This window comes from Humulus lupulus, chromosome 3, assembly GCF_963169125.1.
Source record: "Humulus lupulus chromosome 3, drHumLupu1.1, whole genome shotgun sequence".
Taxonomy (NCBI): domain Eukaryota; kingdom Viridiplantae; phylum Streptophyta; class Magnoliopsida; order Rosales; family Cannabaceae; genus Humulus; species Humulus lupulus.
This window is the reverse complement of record NC_084795.1, coordinates 48,853,754-48,867,294: the sequence shown is the minus strand read 5'-3', so window position 1 is coordinate 48,867,294 and position 13,541 is coordinate 48,853,754. Positions and strand designations below refer to the sequence as shown.

Genomic DNA, 13,541 nt, shown 5'->3' with positions numbered 1-13,541 from the left:
TCTCGTCCTCTTCCTCTTTTGCTTCATTTTCCTCTTCAATTGCAGCATTATCTACATTGACAAAATCCGATGGAACCCCAATACGTTCAAAACTAGTTGGTGAAGGACCAATATCAACAAACAATTGGAAATCAGATGATTGGGTGTCAAGCATAACATCTATTTCAATGTCGTCCAATTTTTCTTCAACTAGTGGGATGTCCCACACATTTCCATGATACATTTCTTGGACAACTTTCCAGTGAGACCCATTTTTTAGATCATCAATGTAGAAAACTTGCTTAGCAAGAGTAGCTAGGATGAATTTATCATCTTTGTACCACTCTGAACTAGTGTAGATACTAGTTATGTAATGCTCAGACTTGAATCTGTCCTTCAATCGATCAGTGTCAAACCATCTACACTTAAATAGTACAACAAAACATCTAGCAAGGTAGGACATCACTAAAACCTCTTTGAAAGTGAATTTGCTACTCTAATGACTATTTTAAGTTTCTTATTGAAATCAAAGAACCTTATACACAATGAATATAAGCATTAAATGAACTTAGCATCAATTTTAATGTTTCAAGAAGATTTATTATAGATATGAAATTATTCAAACAAAGTTTACAAAATCACCATACAATCAAAAGTACAGAATATAGATTGATTGTGCAATCCAATCAATTAACATACAACAATCAGTAATAGAACAAAATCTAAAGCAAAACTTTAACAGAGTACATTCTTTGAACTCCCTTCAAAGACTTGACTGAAATCCCTTCAGTTGATGTCTGTACCAAGCTTTTGCTTCTCCTCTTCAAAAACCCCAAATAGATCACCAGCTTCTTCTTCAACCTCTCGCTAGTCCCTGCAGCACAAAGTTAAGACCAAGAACCAAGATCTAGGGTTTTTCTAACAGAGTTAGTTCATTCTGTTTTGCTCAATGTTTTATATATAGAAAGGACATAACCAAGTGACAACAGCCTGTCACGTGAACTACCAGCTGGAAAAGATCATTGTTATTTTAACTAACAACTAACTGTCAGAACAATGTTAACCCTTCACAAAATTGAGATAAAACAGATCGTAACCCAGACAGAACAAGATGCATAATTTTTTACAACAAAACGCAAGAACTAAAAACTAACATTAACACTCTTCCAATTGGCCATAATAAGTACTATTTTCAAATGTCAGTACAGAATCACCACTATTTTGAGTTTTACGATTCTTATCTCTATCATAACATAAAAATCTAACTCCATTTACAACATACACATGGTACGAAGAAACAAGATTAGAGGAACCACTTGTCAAAGAGAATAACTCTTGAGATGCTTCTAGAGAACCCATTTGCTGAAGATTATACAGCTTATTGGAAAACCAAAAAGGGAACTCCTATTTATGTAATTGATATAAGTTTTCAACACCTCTAGATTGAAGAATTTTCACGTGCTCTCTACAACAAATAAATTTACACACTTTAATGGTTATTGATTAAATTAGTAAACAATAAATAAAATATTAACTAGTTAAAGTACTTACTGAAGATATGGTAAGATCTCACTGCAGTTGTTCATAATATACCATTCAACTATTTTCTTCTCTTCATCTTCTAGAGTTCTCAATGTTTTCTTACCAATTTGATGACCTTGAGATTGAAACACCGACAAATTATTAAGTGATGAAGGAGCATCTACATTTCTATCCAGATGATTGAACCGTGTTTCCACCCCCTTGAAATACATAGAGCAAAATCTTAATGTCTCATAGACCACGTAACCTTCTGCTATTAACCGAATGTGCTTATTATGGACATAACACTTCAAATTTCTCATATATCTCTTGAAAGGATACATCTACCTCATGTTAACCGGGCCTCCAAGTATTGCTTTTTCTAGTAAATGTATCACTAGATGAACCATGATATCAAAAAATGCAAGGGGAAAAATATTTTCCAACTTGAAAATAATCTCAACAATTGACTTTTTTGCTTTCTCCAAATCTGAGACTATCAGAGTTCTAGCACAAATAAGCTTGAATAAATTGCATAACTCAATAATAATTGTAGCAATATATTTCTCTAAGTATGCATGTACACCAATCGGTAAAAGGCGTTGCATAATGATATGACAATCATGCGATTTCAAGTCAATAATCTTGTTTTCATCATCAACCACGTTCTTCCTTAGATTATATCCAAAACCATCAGGAAACTTCATTGATTTAAGAAATCGATAAAACTTTTGGTGATCTTTAGTAGTGAATGTGAATTTGGCCACAAGATTTTGTAAATGACACTTTGCCTTTCTAAGCTGCAACTCTAGCCTGATATTCTTCTTCTTCAAGTCTATTTTGGCATTAACTATGTTTTTGGTATTCTCCAACCCAACTATTGTGCCTACTACGCTATTACACACATTTTTTTCAACATGCATCACGTCTAGAATGTGTCGCAACTCCATTTCTATCCAATATGTGAGCTCAAAGAAAATACTTTTTTTGCGCCAACCAACTTGCTCTTTTGTACGCTTTATTGTTTGCCCTCCATACTTTACATGCTTACTAGGAAGAGATTCAGGTATAAAACTCATTTGTGTTAACATAATGGTTGTGCTAATTTTCTCTGGGGGTTTTCTTCTCTCAACGTCACCAAATTTAGAGCACTTTTTTCTGAATCTATGTCTCATTGGTAGGAAATGTTTGTGACCATAAAAAGTAACTTTTTCTTTTTGTAAAAGAATAGAGGGAGTTGCTACATTACAAGTAGGAAAAGCAGTATAACCATGCCCACTCCATCCAGAAAGAGTACTTCTCATTGAATATAGTTTACAATCCATAATAAAGTTTCCTGAAGAGTGAAGAAACTCCCATCGACTGCATCCCAAGTCTGTACACCAAATACCCATCAGTCGTTTAACTCGTCAATCAATGACCTTAAGAAAACATCAAAATCATTTCCCGGTGGATGGGACCCAGGAATCAATAGAGTCAACATGAAATTAGTCTCTATCATGCACAACCACGGTGGCAAGTTATACGTCTTCAATACAACTGGTCACATGCTGTAAGACAGACTCATATCACCAAAAGGATTGAATCCATCAGTAGCCAATCCAAGACGCACATTCCTTGGTTCCTTTACAAACTTTGGGTTATTACGGTCAAAGTCTTTCGAAGCTTTTCCATCAGTGGGATAACACATCACGCCGTCTTCTTTTATATGTTTATCGTGATGCCATCTCATATGTTGGGCAATGTGTCTCGACGAATATTTTTACATTAATCGAGGGGTCAAAGGAAAATAGCGCATCACTTTATGCGACATTTTCTTACCCTTGGTGTTCTTGTCCACCCATCGATCCTCCCCACAAAAAGGACATGTAGATTTTCTAGCATGTTCTTTCCAAGACAATGCACAATCATGCCTACAAACGTGGACTGACTCGTAACGCAATCCTAGTTTACACAACAACTTTTTCACCTTATAATGTGAATTTGGCAACTTATTTGGACCTAGAAATGCATCTTGTAACAACTCCAATATTCCATCAAAAAATTTGTTAGGAATTTTCCCCAACACTTTAAAATGCATCAACTTCACTAAGAAATTCAAAGAAGTGTATTTCTTACACCCTGGGAATAATGGAGCATCCATCTAAGCAAATAAATTGTTATAATACTATGCACCTCTGTAGTCTGTTGTGGGTATCTCATCATTATTCTAATGCCCCAAATTTCCTAATAAGGATTAGGACCTTGATTAGGAGCCCGGGAGGGCCATAATTGATTTATTGTGCTATTTAATGTTAATGTGAATGTTTATGTGAATTATATTATTATATGATGATAAATGCATGCATATGGGTCCACATTTTATTATAAGGGCATTTTGGTAATTTGGTCCGTTGAGGGCGTAATTGTGTATTTTTGTGCATGTGGGTGAGTTTTGGATAATACCACATTATATGTGGATTGGTTCGAGCCATTCGGCATGAGACGATCATGGAATGCAAGTTTTCGGTCTAGTCATAACGGGATTAAGTTCGGGGTTCGGAGTGAGTCTCGGGGTAATTTGGTGATTAGAACGTTGCCGGGAATTAGAGGGTAACAGGATATGAATTATTGGTATTTGAGAATATTGAGAATAACAGGAATTGGAGGGTGTTAATTATAATTAACGAGATAAGCGGGAAATGACGATTTTATCCTCGGAAGTCTTTAGAAGCCTTTATTTGACTTAGGGGCAAAATGGTCTTTTCACCCCTAAGATATATATCAACTCATGGATTGTAGAAGCTTACCAAAACAGAGCTGCTGGTTTTCCTTCAACCGATCCTCAACTTTCTCCTTTCCTCCTTTGGAATTTTTGAAGCCAACTTGAAGAAATAAGCTAGAGTGGGAGCTTAGAAACTTAGTTCATCTATTAAAGAGGACCCAAAACCAGCTTGAGGTAAGAAATTCAGCCATGAAAGTCTTGTTATACTCTATTTTTCTTTTAGTTTTCAGTCAAGGAGATTTTGATGTGGATAGTTAGATTTAATGGGAGTTTTTGAGTTTGGATGCTTGGGTTTTGATGAGGGTGTGATATAGATGATGGTTTGGGGTTGAATTGGATGTTTTGGTAAGGTTTGGGGTTGGTTTGAAGGGTTGTTTTCAGGAGAAGTCACAAGGAAGGAAACCAGAAGGATTCTGGTCTGTGATTGGCGCAGCAGCGCTAGGCAGGGCAGAGAGTTGGGCCTCTCTGACTTGGAAATAGCGCCTCAGCGCCATTTAATAGGGCTGCAGCGCTGGTCCATTTTCCAGCAAGCCTATTTTAGGGCTCGGGATGACTTTTAAGGCTCGGGGATGGGTTCTTTTGCCCCGTTTGGGTAGATTGAGATTCACGAGAGTGTGGGGTGGATCCCGGGAGTGAGGTTTTAGATTATAAACCTTTTTATGATTTATTTTATTGATGGAATTCCATATTTGGTTATGACTAGGTGACCGCTAAAGGATCAAAGGATTGATCGTTCTCAAGGGTTGTTCTTTTACTAATTCTTGCTTGAACCCGAGGTAAGAAAACTGCACCTTATGTATATGTGACATGCATGGTTATTCTTGATGCATGTTGGATGTTTAAATGTAATGCACGAGAAACATGTGATTAGGACATGCTTTGTATACTGAGTATTATTGTTCAGAGCTTGAGCCTCTATGTTTATGCATGATCCTAATTGTGCTGGTAATTATTGAGTAAGCATGCTGAATGCCCTGTATTTGGATATTTGACATATGATATATGTTTGGTGGCATGGTTTACTTGTATATGGTACTGACTAGTCAGGGATACTGACCTAAGAGTCAGAAATGGCATAGCGTCATGAACGCAGGGCCAAATGAAGACTAGATCTAATCGATATCAGCGTTGAATGACTCTAGGAGAATTAATGTTGGACTGACCCGAAGGTCGATGTAAATTATAAGCTCTTGCCTAGTCTAAGACTAGTTACCAGAGCCAGGGCCTAAGGCCTAGGTGACTGCTTGTCACATGGTTAGGGAACAGAGTTCCACAGTTATGACCCTAGAGTCAGGAGGAAGGTTATGTTGATGGCTAATCATCATGCACCTATCCTATTTAAGCTAGCGAAATGATCACTTATTTATATTGGGAATAGAACCCACTTTAGTGACTTGTACCATTGTCACTCTTTTATTCAGGGCTATCAGCCCGGTATGGTTACCGAAACCACCAGTGTTAAATCACTTATCTGATTGAGACTGACTTGATAGTCGTCCACTCAGGTGGGCAGGATTCTTTATCGTGGATACCCATTGTTATGTGAATTTGTTTGCCTGCTTGATTAGGGCTATATCTGCTAGGCGTGTGCCTTATGATTTGATGACATGTTATTACTGTTCATGAGCATATTAAGTTTTCTTGCCGGGCTTCGGCTCACGGGTGCTATGTGGTGCAGGTAAAGGAAAAAGAAAGCTGGACCATCCTTGAGTTGGAGAGCTTAGGTGATGATGTGTACATATGTAGCTGCTCGACCACCACGACTGAGGTTTGAAGGGGAACAAGGGTTAAACCTTGTTTTGCCGCTTAGATTGGCTGGTTGTAAATATTTTCTTGTAATAGACCTCTAAATTATATTTTTGGGATCCCAATGTACACAGTAAACGTTCTAATGAAACGTTACATCTTAACCGATATTTTTAATCCCTAAACCGCTAATCATACTTAGTTACACGATTTTGGCCAAATGACTCGATTAGCGAGTTTAGCACTGTATACAATGCACACTGTAACGGTCCATGGAGTTTGGGCGTTACAATCATGCTTGTTTTCTTCATCTTTGTTGTTCATGGGCTGCATAATATCATTCAGAACATCCATCATCTCATCTTCTTGAATTTTGTCCACCCCACTCATCTCAGCAAATAAAATCATTATAAGTTCGATGTTCACACACTTGTTACAAGGACATTTCACCAATCTCTTTGCATCCACGTACTGACTAGCTTTCTCAATAAATGCCAACACTCTAGCTTCATACTCATTGGACAATCAATTGGCATTGTCAACCCAATTCTTGTCCATCATCATTATATGTGTGTAGCACTACACAATATTACCAAAAAAATTAAACTTGCATGTTCATCGAACTTACAACCAATATGTGTGTATCCTAATCTACATTTTACTTCATTTCTATAAGGGTGAAGAAAATATTCCATTCAGGTTTATTATAATAATTTATTACAAAATATATGATTCATTTATTTAATTATTACCTACTAACTACTTTAATAATTAATTTTCTTATTGATTAATAATTAATGATTATTTATTATATAATTTGATTATATTTTGAAATCTTATAATTCTATACAAATTTAAGCAACATAAGGTTCCTATTTTTATCTATCCCAAAATTTCAAATCCTTCAAATTACAAAAAAAAAAAAAAAAAAAAAAAACTCACAACATTTAAAATATAGCAAACACGTTTTATAGATACACATTTTTTTTTTGATGAAGCCAAGAATATATTGAACCACAAACCAATTACAAAAACAAGCTCACAAAGAGCCCCTCTAGCCGAGGATTACAAGAGATTAATTTTCTCAAGGAAAGCTACATCTTTGCTTTCCAACTTAGATCTAGACAGATTATCAACTCTGGCTTTCAAGCAAACTTGCAACAAAAAAACAACTTTATTTACAGACATAGAACAGAATTTAAACAGGCATTGGTTCCTATTTCACCAAATCATATAAACTGAAGCAGCTAAAACAGCTGCCAACAGTTTTTGCTGCAGACCCTTCGACTTCCCCACCATCCAAGCAATCCAATCTTTAAATTGAACCGGCCAGATATCAATACCCAACCACTCAGCAACTCGGCTTCTCACTTGCTGAGAGAACTGGCACTGAAAAAACAGATGGTCATGGCTCTCCTGCTGCAATTCGCAAGTTGGACACATGACAGAAGGCAATTGCATATGGCATCTCATCAGGTTATCTCTGGTCAATAAGTGCCCCAAAGTAGCTTGCCAAAGGATAAAACGATGCTTGGGCAAAGTCAGATTACACCAAACCACATGAGCAAAATGAGCCCTTTCCTTGTTAAGCAACTGACATAAAGCTTGCTAATATTAATCTTGTTGTTCTTAGCTGCCTTCTCCAACATCTCAGCATTGACGACAGATTTCAAGTTAACTAACTTACGCCAATACCAACTCACATCTGAATGAACTTTGCAATCCCAAATATTTTGCCCTTTAAGATAAATGGCATCTATCCATTTCACCCAAAGAATATCCTGTTTAGAGGATATAGCCCAAATGTACTTAGCTAATAGCACCATATTCCATTTAGACCCTTCCTTAAACCCAATACCCCCCAAGTTTTTAGGAAGGCAAACTTGATCCTAAGCCGTGAGGTGAATCTTACTCCTATTTTCATTTCTACTGCTGGTCCCCCAAAGAAACTTTCTGCAAATATGATCAATCTCAGTAAGAACACTCTTTGGGAGAAGGAAAATACTCATCCAAAAAGCTCTAATCCCCAATAAAACAGAGTGGATAAGTTGAGCTTTCCCAGCAAAAGATAAATGCCTACTAGACCAATGATGCAATTTCAAGTGAATCTTCTTTATTATAGTAGCACAGTCCCTTGCTTTCCACTTTGTAGGCCTAAGAGGAACTCCAAGGTATTTTAAAGGGAAAGTACCTTCAGTATAGTGAAGACCCTTCAGAATTTCCTTGGTCTCTTTCTCAGTCAAACCCCCAAAATAAACTCGAGACTTATCTAAATTGGCTGTTAAACCAGAAGCACGACTAAATGATTTGAAACAGTCTTGAATAACCTGAACTGAAGCATCATCTCCCTTACAAAATAGCACCAAGTCATCAGCAAAACAAAGGCTCACCAATTTCAGCTTCTTACATCTAGGGTGAAATCTGAACTCCTTATTCTGAGTAGCTTGAATGAGAAGTCTAGTAAAATACTCCATAACAAGAACAAACAGCAAAGGAGACATCGGGTCCCCTTGTCTAAGCCCCTTCCTTCCAATAAAACTACATTGCACTCTACCATTCATCAAGATTGAATAAGAAGAGTCCTTTAAACAAACCATAACCCAATTAATAAATTGTCCCAGGAAACAGAACGCTGCAAGGATATCCTCCAAACATTGCCAATCAATTGAATCATAAGCCTTACTTAGATCAACTTTCATCACACATCTAGGAGAGATATGCCTCCTCTTGTAACCTTTAAGAATGTCCTGAAAAATAAGGATATTATGAGCTAACAGTCTATCCCTAACAAAATGTAATGCCCCAAATTTCCTAATAAGGTTTAGGACCTTGATTAGGAGGCCGGGAGGGCCATAATTGATTTATTATAGTATTTAATGATTATATGCATGTTTATGTGAGTTATATTATTATATGATGGTGAATGCATGCATATGGGCTCATATGTTAACTGTGAGGGTATTTTGGTAATTTGGCCACTGTGGGCATAATTGTATATTTTGGGTGCATGACTGTGATTAATTAGTATAGCCACAATATAAGGTGGATTGGTTCGAGCTAATCGACATGAGACGATCATGAGATGTAAGTGTTCGGTCTAGTCATAACGGGTTTAAGTTTGAGGCTCGGGGTGAGTCTCGGGGTGAATTTAATGATTAGAGCGTTACTGGGGATTTTAGGGTAATGGGATATGAATTATTGGAATTTGAGGATATTGAGATTAGCGGGAATTGGATAGCGTTAATTATGATTAACGGGATAGGTGGAAAGTACCAATTTTACCCTTAGAATAGTTTGAGAAGCTTTTGATGGCTTAAGGGTATTTTGGTCATTTGGGGTTTTGGATATATATAACTTAGGAGGGCTGTAGAAGAACAGAATAAAACAGAGCCATTTCTTCTCCCTTTCCGTACACAATTTCCTCCATTATCTCCCTTGGTGTTCTTGAGGCCATCTTGAGGTTTTGAGCTAGGAATTCAAAGGGCTGAAGTTGTGGACCTGGGTTAGCTATTAAGGAAGGTTCAAACTGGTTTCAAGGTGAGTTTTAGTCACTTGTTTCAGGTTATGCTCTGTTTTGATCTTCAAATTCTCAGCCTTTGATTCTTGATGGAAGTATGGATTTAAAGGGGTTTTGGTTGATGGTATGATTGGGTTTTGATGAGAGTGAGCTAAGGGTGTTATTTGGGGGTTTAATTATATGTTTGGAGGAGGTTTAGGGATGGTTTGAGGGACTGGTTTGAGAGGAAAGAACACAGGGGAAAAACTGGTTCGTGTATGGTCGGTTGCTGGTCTGGGCTGAGCGCCGCGGCGTAGCAGGGGAGCGCCGCGGCCCTTGGCGTCTGACAGAGGGAGAGCCCTCTCTGTTTGAGGGCGCGCCGCAGCACAGCAGGGGAGGGTCGCGGCCCTTAAGGCCATTTTGACCAAAAGCATGTTTTTAGCTTGGGGATTCAAGCCATAGGCCTCGGGGTTGAACCTAGTACCCAGTTAAGTGGGGATTGATGTCCCGGAGGCTAGATATTGGTTTGGAACTTATGTTGATCATTTTTATTGATAATACCTTATATTTGGTTATGACTAGGTGACCGCTAAAGGACTAAAAGTTGATCGTTCTCAAGGGTCGTTCTTTAAATCGTTCTAGCTCGACTTTGAGGTAAGAGAACTGCACCCTGTGTATATGTGGCATGCATGGCTATTATGATGCATGTTGGTTGATTAATGAGTATGACATGCGTGGTTATTATTGATGCATGTCGGTTGACTATTATGTATGACATGCATGGCTATTCTTGATGCATGTTGGTTGACTATTAAACGTGACATGCATGGCTATTAATGGTGCATGTTGGATTGTTGAATATATTGCATATGATGCATAAGAAACATGTGATTAGGACATGCTTTGTATACTGGGTGTGATATCGTTCAGAGTTTGAGCCTCTGTGTTAATGCGTAGTCCTAATTGTACTAATATCTGTTAAGTAAGCATGCTGAATACCTTGTTTATGGATATTGGACATGTGATATATGTTTGGTGGCATGGCTTACCTGTGTATGGCGTTGACTTATTAGTCAGAATCGACAATAGTGTCAGATCCGTCTGTGAAGCTGTGACTTATTAGTTAAGTTCACCACGGGCTGAGCACTGGTCGTGTTTTACCGACCCAAGGGTCAGAGATGGCAGTGCGTTGTGAACGCCGGGCCAAATAAAGATTAGATCTAATCGAGGTCGGCATTGAATGACTCATATGGGGTATTAATGCTGGACCGACCGAAAGGTCAATGAGAACTATAAGCGCTTGCCTGGTCTAAGACCAGATGATTTCAGCCAAGGTATATGACCCCGGTGACCGTTTGTCACATGGCTAAGGGACGTTGTCCATAGTTTCGACTCTAGAGTCGTGAGGAAGGTTATGTTGGTGACTAATCACCTTGCACCTGTCCTAATCAAACTTAAGAAAGAATCACTTATCGGTTAAGCCCTGGTGACCCTATCGTCACATGGCTAGAGGGAGCGATGCTCATTATTGTGACTTTTGGCTATTGTCACCTATTGGCTTGGACTGATAATCCTGAATGGTTATTATGATCGTTGTTGATATTATATCATGCTCTATTGTGTTTTCTTGCTGGGCTTTGGCTCACGGGTGCTACGTGGTGCAGGTAAAGGCAAGAGGAAGCTGGACCATCCTTGAGTTGGAGAGCTTAGGTGATGACGTGTACATATGCAGCTGCTCGTCCACCACGGCCGAGGTTTAAAGTGGAACTAGGGTTGAACCCTGTTTTGCCGCTTAGAACGGCATGTTGTAAATGTTTTCTGTAATAGACTCTGAAACTTTATTTTCGGGATCCCAATGTATAAATTAAACGTTCTAGTAAAACGTTACATCTTAACCAAAGTTCTTAATCCCTAAACCGCTAATCATACTTAGTTCACGATTTTGGCCAAATGACTCGGTTAGCGAGTTTAGCACTGTTTACAAGGCACACCGTAACGGTCCCTGGAGTTTGGGGCGTTACACAAAAGCTCCTTGATTTTGGTGGATTAACAAAGGAAGGATCAAATTCAATCTACCACATAGCATCTTTGAAATACATTTATACAATGTATTGTAGCAAGCTATGGGCCTATAATCCACAGCCTTAGTCGGATTCTCTACTTCTGGAATCAATGACAGCATAGCATTATTGAGGCCTTTAGGCAGCGAACCCTGCTGAAAGAACCCTAGAATTGCATCTGAAATATCATCACCAAGATCATTCCACATTGCTTTGAAAAAGCCTGAACCATAACCATCAGGACCCAGTCTCTTAATTGAACTAATACTAAACATAGCATTTTTAACATCCTTCTTAGAAAACGACTTTATTAATACCAGCTGTTGCTCTAAAGATAAGATGTTACCATGCATAAAACACTCCTTTTGAATAGGACCCGAAGCCTTACTTTGACTACCCAAAATACTCCGAAAATGATGTAAAAAATGAGCCACTACATCCTCATACTTCTCAATAATCTGACCAGCATCAGTAACAAAAGAGGTTATTCGATTTGACTCCTTTCTCTGTTTCAAACAAGCATGAAAGTATGTTGTATTATCATCTCCAAATCTGAGCCAGTTGACTTTGCTTCTTTGCCTAAGATAACTGTCATAGAACTTGGTTTGCTGAACTAAATTTACAAAAGATTTCTGTTCCTCAGTTTGAAACTCAGCTGAATGAGGATCTTGCTGAAACTGGTATTGAGCATGATTGTAATTCTCTTTGGCAACCTGATACTTGTGTTCAACATCACCAATCTCCCACTTATTAAACTTTCTAAGAACATGAGTTAGCCTCTTCAGTTTCATTATAATTCTGTCTAACCCATGAGTTGATACGGATTTGTTCCAACTTTGCATAACAACAGTTTTGAACCCTTCATGTTCAATCCACATGTTGAAGAATCGAAAAGGCTTAAAACCAGTGTTCACCTCGGTCATTGCCTTAACAATACAGAAACAGTGATATGAAAATATGTCCCAATTTATAACAGCTATCGAATCAGGAAAGAGATCCATCCACTCTTCATTCTTAAAAATAAGGTCCAATTTAGAGAAAATTCTAGCCCCATCAGCTTGGTTATTGGTCCAAGTATAATGAGAACCAATAGACCGAAGCTCATCAGCCAATCCTAAAGATTTCCACCTTTGAGCATCTGCCATTTCAGCTGCAGAAACAGGACGACCCCAAGCCTATCATCAAACTCAAATACTGAGTTAAAATCCCCTGCCATTAACCATGGTGTAACTGGAAAGGTTAGACAAGATAAGTCATGCCACAACTGAATCCTTTCCAGAGTCGTGTTTCTACCATAAACAAATGTCACATAGAACTCTCTATTCGACTGTAACTCCTTAATATAAGTATGAATATATTGGTCACTATTTTGCAAAACTTCCACTGACAAAATATTACACTTCCAGACCAACAAGATTCTATCCTCAATAGCAGTCCCTTTATAAAAGTTCCAACCATCAAAATATCTAACCATCATCTCCTCCAATTTAGCTCCCCTTAATTTGGTCTCAAGAAAAGCACCTAACCCAATTTTATTAAGCCTACAGAAAGCACTAAGGGATCTCTGTTTTTCCCTCTTATTCAGTCCTCGAACATTCCAGCTAAGAATGTTGAACTCCCCCATTTGACTTCTTTTCTGCAATGACAGCCAATTTAGTAACCTCCAACCTCTTATCCTGTAGAACACTATAAGTATTCCTCAACTTATTCGGAGCCTTGGTAGCTAATATCTTCATCCCACCCAGTTTCTTAGGCGTGATCCAATCCACCTCATGAGTTTCATTTTTGTCAGCTATCTCCTTGCCCCCATCTACCTGAGGTTTTTTGGACACTTGACCATTATCAACATCAGAAGCACCTGCTTTCAACTGAACATCAGAACACTCCATAGAGTCTTCTTTCTGTTTAGCCTTGGATAAAGACTCAGAAGCTAACTCTGAATTACTTGTGACATTATGCAGCTCGGAAGAATTGA

General features: G+C 38.2%; 2 protein-coding genes across 2 annotated transcripts; both read right to left on the bottom strand.

Moving 5' to 3' along the window:
- Positions 1-7,231: 7,231 nt before the first annotated feature.
- LOC133824096 (uncharacterized) lies at positions 7,232-7,836 on the bottom strand. The gene is made up of 2 exons (XM_062256963.1): positions 7,609-7,836; positions 7,232-7,429 (listed from the first exon to the last, which is right to left on the bottom strand). Exons 1-2 carry the CDS (start codon positions 7,834-7,836, stop codon positions 7,232-7,234), a joined length of 426 nt encoding a protein of 141 aa, XP_062112947.1.
- Positions 7,837-7,899: 63 nt separating this feature from the next.
- LOC133824095 (uncharacterized) lies at positions 7,900-12,711 on the bottom strand. Its single transcript, XM_062256962.1, has 2 exons — positions 11,668-12,711; positions 7,900-8,757 (listed from the first exon to the last, which is right to left on the bottom strand). The coding sequence occupies exons 1-2, from the start codon at positions 12,709-12,711 to the stop codon at positions 7,900-7,902; spliced, it is 1,902 nt and encodes a 633-aa protein (XP_062112946.1).
- Positions 12,712-13,541: the final 830 nt, after the last annotated feature.

Bases quoted from the DNA above. Each gene is read 5' to 3' on its own strand.
- LOC133824096 (XM_062256963.1), bottom strand. From the start codon at position 7,836: ATGGTGCTATTAGCTAAGTACATTTGGGCTATATCCTCTAAACAGGAT. The intron at 7,430-7,608 runs GTCAGTTGCTTA...TGCGAATTGCAG, and splicing joins TTAATATTAGCAAGCTTTAT to CAGGAGAGCCATGACCATCT.
- LOC133824095 (XM_062256962.1), bottom strand. From the start codon at position 12,711: ATGGCAGATGCTCAAAGGTGGAAATCTTTAGGATTGGCTGATGAGCTT. The intron at 8,758-11,667 runs GTAGAGAATCCG...CTTATTTTTCAG, and splicing joins TGCTGTCATTGATTCCAGAA to GACATTCTTAAAGGTTACAA.